The following is a 19,659-nucleotide window of genomic DNA, read 5'->3' as shown; positions in this document are numbered from 1 at the left end:
AATAAACATTCATATCTGTCTACTCGGCTAGTTAATCCAAACAATATAAAAATGTATACTGTTGATAAACAATATAAAAACAGACGTCACATAGGGCTAAATGCGTAGCATTTTAATGTTTCGTTTTTTTTACCTAAAACAGAGACGCTGATGTTGATGTGTCTGCATTCAAGCATTTCAGTGGGCTTAAATAGATCACCCTTTATAGCAGATTTAGTTCACAAACAACGGACAGTTTTGACCTAAATATGATTTTCAGTTACAATAATTAATCCTAAAATTCGACAGTAACTTACTTTTAGCAGCATCAGTCGCGCGCGAGCTCACAAGATCTCCCGGTTCTTACTTCAAACACTGAATTCAGTTCACTGGAGACTCGCACTAAATGGTTCATTTGAATCAGTGAGTTGTCGACTCGAGAACAGCTGCAATCGGTTAATTCTAATTCGTGAATGAATCGTTTGGTGCGATTTGCGAACCGATTTAAAAGGTTAATTGAAAAGAATCAGTTCGTTCTTGAATCAGACACCGCTTCTGCATGCCGGAGCATGTGATATATTATTAGGAGTAACGATATGTTTTATGAAATGTAGTGAAGTAAAAAGTAAGATCTTATTCTTTGGAATGTAGTGAAGTAAAAGTAAAAGTTACTCAAAATAAAAATACTCCAGTAAAGTACAGATACTTGAAAAATTTACTTAAGTACAGTAACGAATTAAAACTACTCCGTTACTGTCCACCACTGCAGAAGAATCAGTGGTTGTGTCTCTGAGCAACTCAGATCAATTAGGGTTTTTAAACAATTCATTTGAGTGATTGATTCAAAGGACTCACTGATAAAGACAGTCACTTGTTTTGTTCCTGAATAAATAAGTGTTTTGACTAAATAGTTTGAGTGACCGATTCAATGACTCATTCATAAAAACTCACATTTTTGTTGTTAAATTAAGGCAGTCAGATTTCATTCCTTAATGAATCAGTTGTGTATGAATCAGTTTAGTAAGTGATTAAATGGTTGAATGACACGTTCATAAAGGCAGTCATATGTTTTGTTCCTGAATGAATCAGTGTTTTGAACAAATTGTTTAAGTGGCTCACTTGGTGGTTCATTCATAAAGACCGTCATATGTTTTGTTGCTGAATCATTACCAGTTAATTTGTTTTGAACATATTGGTTGCGAGTAAGTGATTAAATGGTTCAATGTCTTGTTTACAAAGACAATCACATGTGTTGTCGGATTTAAATCAGTTGACTAAATGATTAAATAATTGAAGAATTCATTCATCAACACATTATGTTTAGTTCCAGAATGAATCTGTATTTTTGAGCGAATCAGAACTGAGTGAATGATTCCAATGACTCACTTATAAATAGAGTCAATTGTCGCCACCTACTGGTGCAACAACGTAAATACAAACTGTGAAAAGTGCCAGTACTGTTGGACTGTTATAGCAGCACTGTTGGAATGCTGCTTGACTAGATTGAAGGACAGGTATTAACTGTTATATAAATTTAATTATAATACATGAATCAATTTTTACACCATTCACTTGGGTGACATCTCTATTCTATCTATTTTGTCCCCTTTCCTCAACTCTAAACAAACAGTGAAAATGTTTTAAAAAAGGGTTTGTTCTCTCCAGTTCCATCAACAAGCTCATATTTTTTTAACTGGCCCAGGGGAACAATTCTCTGAATTACTGATACTTGGCACTGAAGGATCTGCGTAAGCTTTAAATGTGTGTACGGTGAGCAAGAGAGTCATTAAACGTCTGTAGAACTCAAATGAGTCTTGAGCAGTATTAAAACAGCAATAAAGAAGGACTGCTCTGTTGCTTAGTATGGAGGACACTGTTGAGACAAGTATATGTTGACTGTGTTTATTGCACTCATGATAATGGGTTTAACAGGTGGAGCATTTATGTGCTGTACATGTTATTTTAGAATCTTTTAGAGCAACCTTCAACATTTTCTTATCGTTCTGTTTGTCCCTGTCTTTCTCTGTCCAGGCTGGAGGGAAGCACTACCACCCCACTTGTGCTCGCTGTGCCCGCTGTCAGATGATGTTTACAGAAGGAGAGGAGATGTATCTCACAGGTGAGGAGAGGTTATAGAGGCCAACAAGTTTTATTTTCTATTCATTTTCTATGAGCTTTGTAATTACCAAAATGTGGGAACATGTCTAACTATAGTTTAAAACCCTTTTAATAGATTTTTTTTCTAAAAATAAACATTAGAAATATTTAAAAACTCTATACTCTATAGATACTCTAACAAAATTCTCAAATTACACTTAATTTAATCATGTGTATGTGTCATTCCCAAGGTCATTCAAGTTCAAAAGTTCATCCTTGTGACAGAGCAGATGAGCACTTTACTAATAAAAGAGCTCTTTTACAATATTCCATGACAATCTTTCAACATTAGCTTCATTTCCAGAACATCATGAACAATATGCAAGATTCATGCGGGAGATAAAGGCTGTAGTGAGAAGACTTTAATGAAGAAACTCATGTTATTCCCCAAAGAGTCACAGAGGCTCATCGTGATCTATCTTAATGCCCCATTCAGTAGATTTCCTCTGTGAAACTGTGTGATCGCTCATATGACTTCCAGTGCCAGCGGCTGGTGGACATTAGAATGCACCGCAGGTCTTTTTCTGTGTTTGTCTGTTCTGTTTCACATTCAGCGATGAGATGTGTAAGTGTGTTAGGGAACGAGAAAGGGAGAGAATGAGCCAGCCAGAGACAGAGCATCGGATTAAAAAACCCATCAATCTGAAATTTAAAATACTACAGTTGAATGAATGCACTCTGGCCTTTCTTCTCATAGAGTGATTACGTTAAAATGTATTTGCCTTAGTTTGACTTATCCATCTGCTTCTAAATCTCAAACTCACCACTAAGGTCAGGAGGAATATGATTGGCAGGCAGGTCTAAGATGCCAAACTGAATAAAATGTACAATAAAAATCTCTTAATCTTTAAAAAATCTTTAAAAAAAAGTCCATTAGGTCCACATTTTCTTCAAAAAAGCCATGGCGCCAGTGTCTACTCAAAAAAAATTTTCAGTTTATAATATAAATCAGATTATGATTGTAGAAATAGGATTTAATTTATACTTTAATCTTACCAATTAAAAAAGTTTGGGTTCAGTAAGATCTTTAAATGTTTTCGAACGAAGTCTCTTATTCTCAGTAAGTCTGCATTTGGTTTTATTAGTTTTAAAACAGTAATATTTTGAAGTATGTTGAAACCATTGTCCTGCTTAAGATATTTGTGGAAACTGTGATGATTTTTTCAGGATTCTTTGATGAACAGAACGTTTAAAAAACAGCATTTATTTTAATTTGTTGTAACAATGTAAAGGCCACTTTTGTGTCTCAATTGAATGTGTCCTTGCTAAATAAAAGTATTTCTTTAAAAAAATCCATGTGGCTTAATTTTAGAATCCCTTCTTTTCATGTCTTAAATCAAGTCATCTTAAGGTGTCTTGAATGAACACATGGCTGGATTAGAAGTTTTGTGCATTGTATCTAACATTCTCCTCCTCTTTGTTTGTTTCTCAGGTTCAGAGGTGTGGCATCCTGTGTGTAAACAAGCATCTCGAGCAGAGAGGAAACTGAGAGTAAATGTCTTTTTTAACAGTTATATGATTTTTAAAATGCCTTCAGATCTCACTCTCAAGCTATTCTGTTTTCATTTTACAGCTCAGGCGCACATCAGAAACCTCCATCTCTCCACCAGGCTCCAGCATTAGTTCACCCAGCAGAGTCATATGTGTAAGTAGCCAGTCGCTGTCCAGCCTGAATGAAGACAACAGAGCTGTAAATGATACAAAATCAGAACATTTGATTTTGAAATTTGACATAATGTGTTCATGTTAATTTTAGGGTTAAAGGACAGTTCACCCAAAAATGAAAATTCAGTCATCTTTTATTCACTGTCATGTTGATCCAAACCTGTGTGACTGAATTTCTTTCATGGAACACAAAAACACCAATTTACCAAAATCAATTATATAAATAATGACAGAACATCCATTTTTGAATGAACAGATTAAATAGATTAAAAAGATTTATATTTCAAATAAATGCTGTTCTATTTCTTTCTATTCTTTTTATTCATCAAAGAATCCTAAAAAACACAAAAATACTTTTCAACCTTGATAATAATATGAAATGTTTCTTGAGCAGCAAATAAGCATATTAGAATGATTTCTGAAGGATCCTGTGACACAGAAGACTGTAGTAATGGCTACTGAAAATTCAGCTTTGCCTTCACAGGAATAAATTGCATTTAAAAATATATTCAAATTGAAAACAGTTATTTTAAATTATACAAATATTTTTCACAATATTACAGTATTTTTGATCAAATAAATCCAGCCTTGGTGCGTGTAAGAGGCCTCTTTTAAAGGCATTAAAAAATCTTATTGAACCCAAACGCTGCAGTGGTAGTGTAAAGTGCCATGAAGATTTCTGTAGTTTCTCAACTAGTACATCATGGCACTTGAAACACAACAATTACAGGTTTGATTTCCAGAGAATGCATGAACTGATTAAATGTGTAGCTTGAATGCACTGAAGGTTGCTTTGGATAAAAGCATCTGTCAAATACATAAATGTAAGTATTATTGGTCATCCCAAGATGGATGGCTCTCGTGCTTGAGTTTATTGGCTTTTTCATAATGTGTTCGTGTGCGTTCTGCAGTGGTGCAGTCATTAACATCACATGTGGAAGTAAAGGGCCGGCCCGAGTGTAACCTTTGTGCTGTGTGTGATTGATGTATGCATAACGCAGTGTAAGCATATGTGCTGTCAAGCCCTGCAGGTCCATACTCTGCTGAAGGTCAAGCGTGAGACTATACATGTATAAGATTCAAATAGAAGCAAACCCTTAAAATACTATCTGGGACTACTTGTAAAGGAAGGCACTAACCTAAATGTGTTAAAGGGATAGTTCACCCAAATATAAAAACGTGTCATCATTTACTCACCCTCATGTCGTTCCAAATCAGTATGACTTTCTTTATCCTGCTGAACACAAATAAGAAGCTTTGGAAAATGACATTTTTCTAAATATCTTCAGTTTTACAAAACAAAGTAAGTCATACAGGTTTGAAATGACATGAGGGTAGGTACATGATAATGGTTTTCATTTTTGGTTGCACTATTCCTTGAAATAGTATTTGGGTCATGTAGTTTATGCGTCCAAAATAAAAACAGAACCTTCAGTTTGCATGTTAACAAAGGACTTTATACTCACTCCAAAAAAAAGTCATAAGCAGTCTTATTTAATGTCAATTAAATTTGACATTCTTATAGCATTTATGTGCTGCATTACAGTTTCAATCATGAGCTCAATTGTATTCTAACAGCACTTGCTTTAAAGTGTTCCAACTGTGCCGCAGGATTATTCCCACACTTAATTGTGTTGTTGATGTTGTCGACGCCTGTCATCATTGCTGTCATTGCTGCTCATTGCGTTTGACGTGTGAGTGTGTGTATCTGTCGTGTGTCCCTCTCCTCAGGCAAAAATGGAGAACGAGATCCTTGATTACAAAGACTTGGCAATTAATTTTTATATATATATATACAGTATATCAGTTCAAAATATCAGTTATCAGTCTACTTGATCTGTAATAATCAGCATCGACCCTGAAAAAGTCATATCGGTCAACCTCTAGATAAGTCAACAGCAATATATTTTGCAAAAAAGTTATCAATCTGTCTAAAGTAGCGATTAAGTGTGTTAAATTGACAGTTGTTGCTCTATGAATCATTCAGTCACTGAGTAAATAAAGTGAGAGATTCTCACAGTCATAGTAATGAATAATGACATTTTATGTGACTAGGACATGTATGATAGTATGGACATAAGGATGAGAAGATCCTCCAGTCCGGGGTACATAGACTCCCCCACCTACAGCAGACAGGGCATGTCTCCCATCACGCCCCGCTCTCCACAGCACTACTACAGATATGGTGAGTCCCTTCTGCTGAGCAGTACAATAATAAAAAATACACTCTCATCCCTGATATATGGGATGCTGGTGTAACCAGCTTTCAGCTTCATTAGAAGACTATGCAAGTTGACCAGCATGTGTTGCTGGTAAACAACATGGATAGTGGACCAGTGCTAACCAGATTGAACCAACATACTGGTCTAAGCTGGTCTTTTCAGCAGGAATGGCTTGAGAACTATACTGAATATGCAGTATATTGGAAAAATATACTATATATTTCTTGCTTTGCCTTCTTTATACGTTTTATAAAATGTGGTTTCCAGTTACATAGCAAACACTCAGAAAAAAAGGTACAAAAACTTTAATTGGGGCAGTACCCTTGCAAACTGTACATTTTAGATACTTATATGTACATTTAAGGTATCGTTATGCAGCCTTTAGGGGTAAATATGGTAAAAAGGAATACCTTTTGAAACCATACCACCCCAGTGACAGCATTTGTACCCTTTGTAGAGTGTAGTGACTGATAATGATTTTAAAGTCAACATGAATTGTGACTTTTTTTAGAAGTAAAATGGGACATTCAGTGACAAAAAGAGAAAGGACCAGTATTATTTGCATACTATTATAGTATTTATTAATATTTTTGAAGTAGCATTTATTTTTAGTAAATTTTAGTTTTAGTAATTTTGTCGGGGTTTTTTATTTTATTTTATAGTTATTGTTATTTTTGTATTTCTATTTAGCTTAATTTAATTCATTTTTATTTCACTTGTAGCCTTTTAGTGCTTTTCGTGCTTCAGCTTAAACTTATTTTATTTCAGTTAGTTCAGTTTTCATTGGTTTCTTTATTTTTGTTTTATTTAAATTAATGAAACACACTGGAAAAGACAGGACTTTATCCATCTGGAATTGATTGGCTCTTCGAGTTGTGATGTCACCCAAAAAGTTACAAAATTTTGATGAATTACATTTTTTAAATGATGAGAATGTGATGAATTATTTACAGTAAGACCACAATAAGAGATTTCATGTTGACTTTAATCAAAATAAGCTATATAGGCTTTTCATGTGGGATATGTTATTTGGGAGCCTGTCTTGCCATTCCACCCACATCCTATGCACCCCTCTGTCTGGCACAGTATGTCTTTTCTTCTGTTTTGAAATGCATACTGTCCCTGCCTGGCTAATCTTGGATCATTGATCTGATGATCGCCGGTGTGATGATTGAGTGTGTGTAGTTAGGGCGCACAGGACGTGTGCACTCATGCTCTGGTTCTGTTACTGTCATTGGCTTGGGGCTTGCTGCAGGCACTGAGAGTGGCAGAAGTTCACCCTATTGCAATCAGCTAGATGCCCGGTCCAGCACGCCCACCACAAACCAAGCTCCCAAGCATTTCCATGTGCCAGGTAGGCCAGGCCTCTACACCTCATTGGCTGCTGTCATCACTTTCATATTCATCCAGCAGTATATTTGACTATAAATTAAAGTCTTGTTAATGAATCAAAGTCCCTGTAACTGTTGACTCTGTCTATACTATACATCTATAGTATGGCTCTACTCCATTTTTGTGTTCTCTTCAACTGTTCCACTCTCCCCTACCTTACCCTAAAGGTCCCTGGAAGCCTGAAGAGGAAGAACAAAAAAGCATATCCTGCCCCGTGCTTTCTTCTGCCTGTCACTTACATGTCCTTCATGTTTTATTTCTAATCTCTCCTTTTCTTCTCAGCCACAGGGGAGCCCAATATCTACAGGAAGCCTCCCATCTATAAGAGACATGGTATAGTGTGCTCCGCCTGCCCCGGCCTGTTTTCCCTCACACTCAGTCCTGAGGCTGTGTGGGCTCATGGGAAAGATGTGTCTGATTAGTGTTAGTGTCCTCCATAGCTGTCCTCCACAAACCCTTTAGTCTAAAAGCCTTTAAGAGAAGTAGTGAGCAAATGAGGAAGAAAAACGCCTTATATTAAAATACAGAGTGCCTCCTGCTTTCCGTTCCTTGCATGACAGAAGAATGTAGAACTGGCACGAACGCATCCTTACTTCTTAAAGGAGGGTGATGAAAAAAGGATGAGGCTTGCTGAGGCATGATTAAAGCTTGCCATGTCCCCCCTCTGCTTTAGATTTACTGGGAAGTGGCTGCATTACATGCCACAGAGAAGCACCACTGAACGCTAAATTAAGATCAACCCTGTTGAGAAACCGCTGTTAGGAAGGCAAGCCTGTTTAAGCATGAAATGAGCAAGCGTGAAAGCCTAAACATCCTACAGAGGTTCACAGTGTTCAAATGGCAGCCATATTGTTTCTCTGACAGCTGATAACATATTAAATGTTGCATTTTATGTACTTTAGGGACTAGTTAGTCCCTAGACTGCTTCTGTTAGTTATTGGTGGCGGATCATTGATAGATGGTTGTTTATGTGCATATCTCTGTCTGTTCATTCATAAAATTACAATCTCACAACTTTTTGTCAAGTACATTGGTTAGTATGTCTTCAAAATGTCATGAACTCTAACCCCTTTAACTCAACAATAGCAATAGTACATCTTTCCCTTAACTGCATGTGTCTGTGTGTGTATTTATGTGTATATACTGTGTATATACAGTATCTCACAGAAGTGAGTACACCCCTCACATTTTTGTAAATATTTTATTATTTCTTTTCATGTGACAACACTGAAGAAATGACACTTTGCTACAATGTAAAGTAGTGAGTGTACAGCTTGTATAGCAGTGTAAATTTGCTGTCCCCTCAAAATAACTCAACACACAGCCATTAATGTCTAAACCGCTGGCCACAAAAGTGAGTACACCCTAAGTGAAAATGTCCAAATTGGGCCCAATTAGCCATTTTCTCTCCCCGGTGGCATGTGACTCATTAGTGTTACAAGGTCTCAGGTGTGAATGGGGATTAGGTGTGTTAAATTTGGTGTTATCGCTCTCACTCTCTCATACTGGTAACTGGAAGTTCAACATGGCACCTCATGGCAAAGAACTCTCTGAGGATCTGAAATATATGTGTGTGTGTGTGTGTGTGTGTGTGTGTGTGCATTACAGGCTTGTGCCATTTTTGGTAGGATTAATTATTATCCTTAATTATATTCCTTTTGATTACAACAAAGTGATAAATAATACAATTATACCTGATATATTATAAAGATGATAAAGTGTGTTTATGGGTAATAAAGTGCTCAACATTAAGGATTTCATCTGGGCTCAACAGTTTAGATTTTTTGCGATGCCAATGTTTCCCCCCACCAAAAAAGTGATGTATTTTATGTATATATCAGGAACAGTTAATTAAGGATAATAATAATAGTAATCAGTGTTGGAGGTATTACAAGTAACACAAGTTACGTAATCAGATTACTTTTTTTCGTACTAGTAAAGTAACACATTACTTTTAAATCTACAATGAAATGTTACTTTTTCAAATAAGTAATGCAAGTTACTTTTTTTCCCATTTATTCATGGGAAATATGATAAAAAAAATTTCATTAAAAAGTAACGCAATTAGTTACGTTTCTCAAACGTGTATTTGAGAAAAACATTTATGTCATAATGATATTTCCCCCCATTTTAAATTCTTGTTCTCCAATGAAAGGTTAGATTTATGTGAATTTTTTAAATAAAAGATCAAAATTATTAACAATGCAGATTTATTTTCACAGCCTTCTTTGGTCATATTTACCAAGGGTGCCAATAATTTTGACCATGACTGTATCTATAGGCCCAGATATAATCTTTGTCCACATTTTCTTTAGGAGAGATTGTGAAATGGCTTTAAACGTGTTATGAATGTGCAAAATTGTTTGAATGATAGTTGTTACAATACTTCAGACATTTTCTGTGCAGTTCTGACCCTTTTTGAGGGATAAAATCTGTGGAATGAATCTAAGTATACTAAATGGTGTTAAATGGAATAGAGCGTGCTAGACATTTATTGGTTGCTGACAGCATCAAATTAGCTAAAATGTTTAAAAGACAAGCACACAGGGTGCAGGGGATTATAGAACTGTGTGAATTATGGCTGTTTGGCTGTTTGAGTTCTTCAAAGCTTCTGGCAGAGATTATATGTAGGCCTGCCAATTAGCATGGACAGTACACAACAACAGAGATCTAGAGTGCATAAGGGAGATTAATTTGTTTCAGAGTTTTGCACAGAGCTGCACTAATGCTGCAGATTTATTTACTGGCCAATTCAGATACTTGCTCAGTCCATCAAGTTCTAAGAAAGGTCAGAACCATCTCTGAGAGCCTACATTTTGTGTAGTCAAGTGTGTGTTTGTGTTTATCCTCGTGTCACAAGCCTGTAATGAGCACTTTACAAGGAATATTTTGCTACCCATATGGTGGATCTGCATGTGTAAGTGAAAAGTGTTATATTGTTGTAGATGTCTAGCTGTGTTTGTGCAAAAGACTCATACTATTGTAATGCAGATCATTTGCTTCTCTGCCATATGGGTACCAAACTTAAAATCTCACTAAAGACTCTATGGGATGCAAATATTTCTTCCCTTATTCTTTTTTCCCTGTTTTTCCCCCTCACCACCTTAAATACAAAATTCCCTCCACCTCTACTTTCCTCGGTCACCATTCACTCTGTAAGTATTCTCTCTCCCCGTGTACATCTGTCTGTCTGCGTTTTGGGTTGTGTGTTTGTTCGATTGATCTCTAGTCCCTCACTTACATTCTCATCCCTGTGAAGTCTTTTCCATTAGGGACTGTGTGAGGCCTGTGCTTCTGTATTTGTGTTGAATCTTCTTGTGTGTGTTTTATATGGATGGGAGTTCAGTGCTGTTTTTGACTGGTTTTGCTTTAGCATTGAAGGCAATTTATCAATATCCATGTCGTGTCTAATAATACAAAGAGTTTTATAGTGTTTTCTGTGCTTATTCAATATCTCATTTATATGAATACAGATGCTTTATATTGAGTGTTGTGGATTGTGTTAAATTCATTTCCCTCTGGGTTGTTATATGTGAGTGTTGTAGCTTTTTCTTTCTTTCTTTCTTTCTTTCTGATACCCCCTTAACACCTAGCATTAGCTAGGTTGAGTTCACACAGAATTGAAAAAGCTTCAGAATTTTTTTTATGGAAAATTCAAAAAAAGCAAAACAATGTGTTTGACAGAAAAAAAACAATGTAAACTGTTCTTGTTCTTTCTCTCGCCCTTTTTTCACAAACACACACACACACTTCTCTCTGTTGATGTTTTCCTTATATTAACACTAAATGTAACCTTTGTATATCTGACACGCTAATATTTTAGTATATGCATGGTGTGCGTATGTATGTAGGCCGATGCGATACGCATCTCGATGCATAGTCTACAATATATTAAAGATACATATGAAGCAGCTACCAATGCAATGCGATACGATTCACCCCTGTTATGGTGCAGTGCGATCTGATTTTGGTTTGATTCAATACAATGCGATTCAATGCAATATGATGCAATAGAAAAAAAATATGATGCTATGAAATTCAATATAGTACAAATAGTTCGCTTTTATTTCTTTGGTTCAGATAGATAGCAAATTATAAATTAACTTAAGCGATGCAGAAACGATGCATTGCGATACAAATGTCAACTTGTATCTGATGCACACTTTTTTTAAACTGATGCATTGCATTAACTTTTATGACGATGCACCAATGCACAGTTTTTTTTCTTTAGACAAAATAGAATAGAATTTTAATATCAGCCATTTATCAGTTATTGTCCATAACTTTAAAATAATTAGTTGTTTATTTGTATTGGCCAAAAAAAATGTATCAGTGCATCCTTAGCTATATATGCAGTATATATTAGTAAATATTGTTTACATTTTCATTGCATCGTAGTGAAATATTTTCTATATTTATTTGATAAATGGGGTTGGTATGCGTATCTGTCTTCACTTAATAACTTTCCTACATTACAACCCACCTTCTACTCCTACTCTTTTTTTTCTCTCATTTTTCCTTTTCCTCTTTCTCCATTCCTCCTCATGTGCATGTGAGCGGGTTGCTCTCCTTAATTCTATTTATGTGTATCTCATGGGGAAGTGCATGAAGCATCTGGAATTTTCCCTTCATCCCCTCCCTCTCTTTAGTTCCCTGTTTTCCTCCCCTTTCAGTACATGGATCTGACTTTGCTATTCCTGCTTCGCCCTCCCCCGTATCCATCGCTACTCTTCACAATGCTTGGTTTTATTCATGAATAGAAATAGGTGGTATTTACTGCACAGCACATGAAATAGATCAAGGGGAAGTCTGGGAGTGACATTGTAGAGCCAATTTATACAACTGAGTTAATACACTGGATTACAGTGGTGACATCCTGGAAGGTTTAGACAGACACCTAATGCTGCTGATGATCAAACACTCCCACACAATTAGATGGTTTGTGGGTAAGAGTTTTCGTAGATAAATAAAACATAACCAGAAAGTTGGGACTGTGGATGTTCATTATAATATTGTGTAGCCAGGAGGAAAAGGAAGCAACTTCTGTCTTTGTATTTAATCTCATATTTAATTTGTATATACATTAAATATAAATGAAATACACTACCAATCAAAAGTTCATTTTTATTCATTTATTTTATTTTGTTTAATTGTTTATTTTTTATTTTTTTATTCAGCAAGGATTACATTGATCAGGATTAAATGAATTAACTAAATAGATCCGGATAATGTCCTGGCATAAAATTGCAATGCATAATTCAAAATATAGTTTCATGTCAGGTTTCTTAGCGAGACTTTCTTCCTTTTCATCCATAACTTTCCTTTTGTTTCCCTTGCTTTCTCCTTTTCTCTTTTTCCTTTTTTCTTTACACTGCCATGGCTTTTTTCCCCATTCATCAGCATTCTTCAGGCTCATTGAGCACTTTGATGTGCCGTGTTTTAGTGTGGCTGGTGAGCAGCTTGCTCTCTGCTCTATTTGTTGACAGTTTTGAGACTTTTCCAATGGTTCTTTCAGTGGTCCCAAAACTCAGGGGACTCAGAGGTCTGACCTGATGGCAGACATACAGTAAGAAGCCTCAGTATCGGTCTAAACTGCAACATGTTATGTACCAGTAACTGCATATTTAGGTCATTCCACACTATGCGCATGACTGTTAGTTTAAGGGGAAATGTTTCTTAAAGTGTACTGCTATTGCTTTATTTTACCCAAATTAGTGATTTTATATTTGCATTTGTTATTTACATATAATAAATTTTCAGATTACCAAAGAAATTGTAATGTTCCTTTCTCTTTCCTTCAGCTCCTCGGACAAACTTTGCAGCAGAGAATGGTGAGTGACTCTTAGATAAATAAATCAAATAAAAAAATCAATTTTGTCAAAAAATAAAAAGGATTTATAGTAGGAAGTTTGAAACTGAAATGTGAAAGCTGTTGTAGTATTAAGTTTTATTATATACGTTTGGAAGCTTGTAAGATTTTTGGACCCTGAAGATCCTAGAGAAAACCATAAACTCCTGAGAATTGCTCATATGTTTTTGGCAAGGCATATAATTCTCATAATTTTTTGGCAAGGCTTTTAACCCCAGGGAGGCTGTGTCTGTAGTCTGTAGTTAATTTGTTTTGGATAAAAGTTCTGCATAAATAAAAGAACAGATAAATATTTGCAGTGTTGTTAACACGGATTCAAGCCTGGTCACTAGCGCCCTCTTCTGTGCACTCATGGACAAGGCAGTCAAAATGTAACAACTTTTAACAAATCATGTTTATTGTTCTTTCTTATTACTTGAAGACTACATATCCAAGTCAGCCTCTTTGCCCGGATATGGCAGGAATGGATTGCACAGGGTAAGTTTCACTGAGAAAAAAAAGGTAAAACCATTTTCACTCATAAATTGCTAGTAAATTTACAAACAGTTGGCAAGTAACACAGTGAATTAAACATGAAATGACCTCCAATAATAATAGTTTTATTTACAACTTCATTTTCAGATTACCAAAGAAATTGTAATGTTCCTTTCTCTTTCCTTCAGCTCCTCGGACAAACTTTGCAGCAGAGAATGGTGAGTGACTCTTAGATAAAAAAAATAAATTTTGTCAAAAAATAAAAAGGATTTATAGTAGGAAGTTTGAAACTGAAATGTGAAAGCTGTTGTAGTATTAAGTTTTATTATATACGTTTGGAAGCTTGTAAGATTTTTGGACCCTGAAGATCCTAGAGAAAACCATAAACTCCTGAGAATTGCTCATATGTTTTTGGCAAGGCATATAATTCTCATAATTTTTTGGCAAGGCTTTTAACCCCAGGGAGGCTGTGTCTGTAGTCTGTAGTTAATTTGTTTTGGATAAAAGTTCTGCATAAATAAAAGAACAGATAAATATTTGCAGTGTTGTTAACACGGATTCAAGCCTGGTCACTAGCGCCCTCTTCTGTGCACTCATGGACAAGGCAGTCAAAATGTAACAACTTTTAACAAATCATGTTTATTGTTCTTTCTTATTACTTGAAGACTACATATCCAAGTCAGCCTCTTTGCCCGGATATGGCAGGAATGGATTGCACAGGGTAAGTTTCACTGAGAAAAAAAAGGTAAAACCATTTTCACTCATAAATTGCTAGTAAATTTACAAACAGTTGGCAAGTAACACAGTGAATTAAACATGAAATGACCTCCAATAATAATAGTTTTATTTACAACTTCCATTTTTGTAAAGCACACTTGCATTTTTGTAACTACAAATACTATGTCTTGAATATTTTGTTTATTGCTTGTTTATTTCGTTTTTTTTATATTTGATTTAATGTTCAGTAACTGGACAGACAGAGCAGTAAAAGCAGATGGGTTGGAAATGTCAATTAAAACTTTATCCTGTTTATGTTTGCCTGTTTATTTGTTTTCCAGCCACAGAGTGCAGACTACTATCAGTATGACAGTGGCAGTGAAGTCAACTGGGGAATCAGAGGTAAGTAAATTAGTTTTTTTTTTTAAGGTGAGATTTTATTTAGAAGTGAAATTATTTGTACAAAAATGAGTTCTGACTTTAAAATCTTTTTTTTTTTCCCAACAGAGTACAAGGTAAGGACGATGGTTTAGCATTACCAGAGGATTAAAGGGGGCCCAGAGACACACTAAAACATCCTGAAACAGAGGCACCTCTGAAACATTAGCCCACTGTCTTCTCCAGAGGAAAGCCCAGATTTATGTCAGTCTAATGAACCCTGATGGGTCAAAGCAACGTCCTGCTGGTCAAAGCATGTGGAAACTAGAGGATGGACAAATTAGTGCTTCCAGGTCATAAGGCCACTGTGTCCTTCCCCAGCTGGCCCTTAGTGAGTGCAGGGGTCGTGAAGAGGGCAGGGGTTTGTCTGACCCCTTTGCTCCTGGTTGGTCAAGAACTATATTGTTCTGCTTGGTGTCGCTTCCTGTCTCGGTTACAGCTACTGTGCCAGAGGCTCTGTGATTTCCTTTCACTTTTTCAACTGTAAGTGAGAGGAAAAGGAGGTCCACCAGTGCACAGCCTGCTCTGAGAATAATGCTTAGCTTTCCATTACCAATCTATGAATGAAAGTTTCAGTCAGGACAATTACTTGTAAATCAATAAATATGAGTTTCAGCGTTTATGTAGTTTAAAGTTTACAATGACGTGCACTGCTAACTTTTGTTACAGATCTACCCATATGAAGCACTTATTGTGACCACTAGGGGGCGTAACAGGTTGCCAAAGGATGCAGACCGGGCTAGATTGGAGGTAAACCATTTATATTATTACAATATGTTTGGGGTCAGTAAGATTTTAGTTTGAAAGAAAATAATACTTAATATACTTACTACCTAATAAATTAATACTATTCAGCAAGGATGCATTAACTTGATTAAAGTGACAGTAAAGAAATGTACAATGTTAAAAACAAATGCTGTTCTTTTACAGAAATAATTTAAAATGTTAAATATATATTAAAACAGAAAACAATTATTTTCTATCTATCTATCTATCTATCTACCTAGTAAATTACTACTATTCAGCAAGGATGCATTAGCTTGATCAAAAGTGACAATAAATAAATTTACAATGTTACAAAAATATTTCTATTTCAAACTAATTTGGTTCTTTCACAAAGAAATTACATTTTAAAATATTTATTAAAACAGAAAACAATTATTTTACATTGTCATATTTCTCAATATTACTGTTTTACTGTATTTCTTATTAAATAATTGTAGCTTTGGTGAGCATAAGAGAATATTATCTATCTATCTGTCTATCTATCTATCTATCTATCTATCTATCTATCTATCCCTCTCTCTCTGTCTCTGTCTCTTTCTCTCAATATTTAATAAATGCTTACAAAAAATTAAAACAGATGAATAGATGGATATACTGAGTAGTATGTTTCCTTGACATTTTAGCGGCATCTTTCCCCTGAGGAGTTCTATGAGGTGTTTGGGATGACAATGGTGGAGTTTGACCGTCTGGCACTGTGGAAGAGGAACGAGATGAAGAAACAAGCTCGGCTGTTCTAGTGTTCCTGTCCCACACACACACACAGAGAGAGAGAGACCTGAATACCTGTTCCAGTCTAACTAAACAAACACATCCTGTGTCTCAGACACATAGTCATGCCTGGACTGTACCTAGAAATTGTGCAACTCTTTATTGTGACAGAGGCATATAAATGATCAGACAGGCTAAAATACCTGACAAAGGAAAACATAAATAAATAACATGATACACAGAATGGTGGGAACATTTTAGTTTTGACTTGAGTGTAAAGTGAACACATTTCATTTTGTTTCTGAATGACAAATCTAAGGAATCAGGATTCCTTATTCAAGGATTTTGAATTTTGCCTTATGTTCTCTATTAATTTATGCACCAGCAAAGTGAGTGAACAGAATGTAAATATGATTAATACAACCTTAATGAGAGTGGATGAATCATCTAATGTCATCCATCAAGTACATTATTAAGTAATATTTAATTTAAAGGTTATAAAATAATATTTTTCAGTCCTTTTATTTCACTGTTATTCAAGGACTACATAAGCTTAGATGGGCTGAAATAAGCGATGATTTGCTTGACAATGAATACCAAAGTCTGACTGTTATTTGTGAAGTTAGCAGATGAAATTGAGCACTACGGTGCTGTCCTTTGTTCAGGTCATTTCCAAGGAGTAACGAATACTGAATGTACACTTTTAAGAAGACTTTAGGATTATTAGAGTTAATATTGATGAAACATTCATTGTAAATTGTGATGGTAGAAATACATATGGCTTGTGTCTGATACGGATGAAGACAAAACAGATAAGAATTAAGGTGCAATGTTTTTTCTTTCTTTTTTTTCTTTTCTTTTTTGAAATGTTATGCTCTTAAAAAGAGAGATCTGTTGGTTAGGATAGTGCAGTTTACTTTCATCACTCCTGTTAGGATGGATTAGGAAATGCTGTGATACCTTAAGTGGGTTAACTCACAAGAAGACTTTAGGATTATTAGAGTTAATATTGATGAAACATTCATTGTAAATTGTGATGGTAGAAATACATATGGCTTGTGTCTGATACGGATGAAGACAAAACAGATAAGAATTAAGGTGCAATGTTTTTTCTTTCTTTTTTTCTTTTCTTTTTTGAAATGTTATGCTCTTAAAAAGAGAGATCTGTTGGTTAGGATAGTGCAGTTTACTTTCATCACTCCTGTTAGGATGGATTAGGAAATGCTGTGATACCTTAAGTGGGTTAATAAAATTTTGGGGTCATTGCCAGGGTGATTATGTCACCTGATTTGGTAATAAATTGAATGCAGAGGAAGTAAACATGGATTGTAAGGCCATTGAACATAACTTGTTCACACTCACATATTACTTGATGAAAAACAAACAAACAACATTATCACACCATTGAAGCAAGTGACAAATAACAAACTCTAACCTTGATTAGGACCTAACAGTAACCGTGGGGTCTTTCATGCCAAGGGATACTGACAGTAGTTTTTGTACCTCACTGACAAACAGGTGAAACCATCATGTTTTCTGCCTTTGTGTGTAGTGTTTACAACCTGTTTGCCCAATAGATTGTTATGAAGTGTTCTATTAATTTCATAGTGAAGGAAGAGAGCTAGAGTATAACCATATTTTTGATTCTCTCTTTTTTAATCACTACTGCTACCTTCCTAACTTTATTTATCTGTCAGTTTCAACAGACTATGTACATCTTATATTGCAATAAAAGTTTGTTTTCTTCTGTAAAACTGTGTTTTTGTGTGATGAATGGCATCAGTAGATATGTGGGGCAGTCTGTAATCAAACCCGGTCAGAGGCAGCATTAGGACCCAGCAGGATAATGGAGGGAAGTCGGTCTCTGTAACTTCATTGAGAATCTTTCAATGCAGATAGTGTCTGTCACTTAAGTACTTAACATCGATGGGTGCACGGGCTGCAATGTGTGTTTCCAACAAGTCGAGGAGTTTTGTTTGATTCTTCTGATAAGGAAATAAACGGCAAACGTGAGTAAAATGACATCAAATAATCATTCACAAATGATTGCATGAAAAGTTTATTTATCTAAACTAACAGAAACCTAATGACGCTAGATAAGCGTAGACTTATTTTTGGATACATTTGTTTAGGCTAATTGTCATCTTATGCATGGCCGCGACTGCTCTTGTTGTTGCACACAGACTATGTAACAATGATTTGAAAGCGCAGGTAAACCGTTAAATCCAATGTTTTATTTGTTATTGGAGGTGCACTGCACCAAACGCGTCCCTCTTTCCATATTAGCGATGTTCGAATCATGAACGAATCGCTGTTTTGAGTCGGATCTGTTGAATCAATTGAACCAGTTCACTAAACGAAACCGAACGATTCATTCATTAATCGAACTGAATCGGTTCGAGCGGTTCTTGAGTCAATAACTGACTGTTTGAAACCTCTTTTTCGGATGTGTACAATTCGTGATGAGGGCTAACTGTAAATGCATTTCGAATGAACCGAGGATTTGACTGATGGGGCGAAAAATATGTTATTTATTAATATAATAGCCGAAAACGAGCTGAAAAAATATTTAGGACTTAATAATGCATAATGACACGTGATGACATACTTACTGATTTGCTGAATCGGTTTCCAAACGATTCGTTATACTAAACCGATTCGTGGTTATCAGTCGGATTTCCTTTACTCTTCCCATCAGCTCTCATGCAGTGCCTTATCTTTTACACATAGATCTATACGAACTGACTTTAAACTGTTTTTCTCATGTGATGTTTCTCATCATTTTCTACAAGAATTTTCTGTTTTCAACTTAATATTCATCTTATTTCATACAGACCCTCAACTTCAAACGTTCAGAAGAAACGATACACCTGGAACATAAGCCCGCTGTGGGTGGCATAGTGATTCAGAGGCTTGTAGTTTAGTTTTCAATTTCTCTTGGACTTGGGCTCTCAGATCTTTCTTACTCTTGTGCTGCTTTGTTTATAATAAGTGAAGTCTCTCTTTATAAGGAGCTGAGTTCTAACAGGACCCCTATGGTGAGGCGGTACTACTTCTCTTGATCTCCTGAAAGTCCTACTGTTTTGATAGTTGCTGTTCTGGCATGGTGCCGGAATGAGAGCGCTGCTTCTTGCTTGTGGCATTGGCTCTTGTATTTTGCTTTCCCTCACTGAGACAATGAGATTAATCCTGCTGGCTCTCTCAGAACAAACCGGCTGCGTCTGGTCAGGCATTGGTCTGGAGACACAGATT

The 19,659-nt window shown here is 35.7% G+C and overlaps 1 protein-coding gene across 1 annotated transcript in view; it reads left to right on the top strand.

Annotated features, from left to right (window-relative positions):
* Positions 1 to 17,276, top strand: part of LOC107602551 (actin-binding LIM protein 3-like) — a 73,802-nt gene extending 56,526 nt beyond the window's left edge. Inside the window, exons 7-20 of the mRNA XM_016295079.1 lie at positions 2,011 to 2,098; positions 3,569 to 3,627; positions 3,710 to 3,781; positions 5,533 to 5,571; positions 5,857 to 5,986; positions 7,279 to 7,377; positions 7,698 to 7,827; positions 12,826 to 12,866; positions 13,217 to 13,246; positions 13,706 to 13,761; positions 14,817 to 14,877; positions 14,983 to 14,990; positions 15,583 to 15,663; positions 16,323 to 17,276. Of these exons, the coding sequence (XP_016150565.1) occupies positions 2,011 to 2,098; positions 3,569 to 3,627; positions 3,710 to 3,781; positions 5,533 to 5,571; positions 5,857 to 5,986; positions 7,279 to 7,377; positions 7,698 to 7,827; positions 12,826 to 12,866; positions 13,217 to 13,246; positions 13,706 to 13,761; positions 14,817 to 14,877; positions 14,983 to 14,990; positions 15,583 to 15,663; positions 16,323 to 16,436 (1,008 nt within the window). The 3' untranslated portion in view covers positions 16,437 to 17,276. The remainder of the gene's footprint in view (positions 1 to 2,010; positions 2,099 to 3,568; positions 3,628 to 3,709; positions 3,782 to 5,532; positions 5,572 to 5,856; positions 5,987 to 7,278; positions 7,378 to 7,697; positions 7,828 to 12,825; positions 12,867 to 13,216; positions 13,247 to 13,705; positions 13,762 to 14,816; positions 14,878 to 14,982; positions 14,991 to 15,582; positions 15,664 to 16,322) is intronic.
* The last annotated feature ends 2,383 nt before the right edge of the window (positions 17,277 to 19,659 follow it).

Source organism: Sinocyclocheilus grahami, unplaced genomic scaffold (assembly GCF_001515645.1).
Source record: "Sinocyclocheilus grahami isolate Dianchi unplaced genomic scaffold, SAMN03320097.WGS_v1.1 scaffold330.1, whole genome shotgun sequence".
NCBI lineage: Eukaryota > Metazoa > Chordata > Actinopteri > Cypriniformes > Cyprinidae > Sinocyclocheilus > Sinocyclocheilus grahami.
The sequence above is the reverse complement of the archived record's forward strand: the minus strand, read 5'-3'. Positions and strand labels throughout refer to the sequence as shown.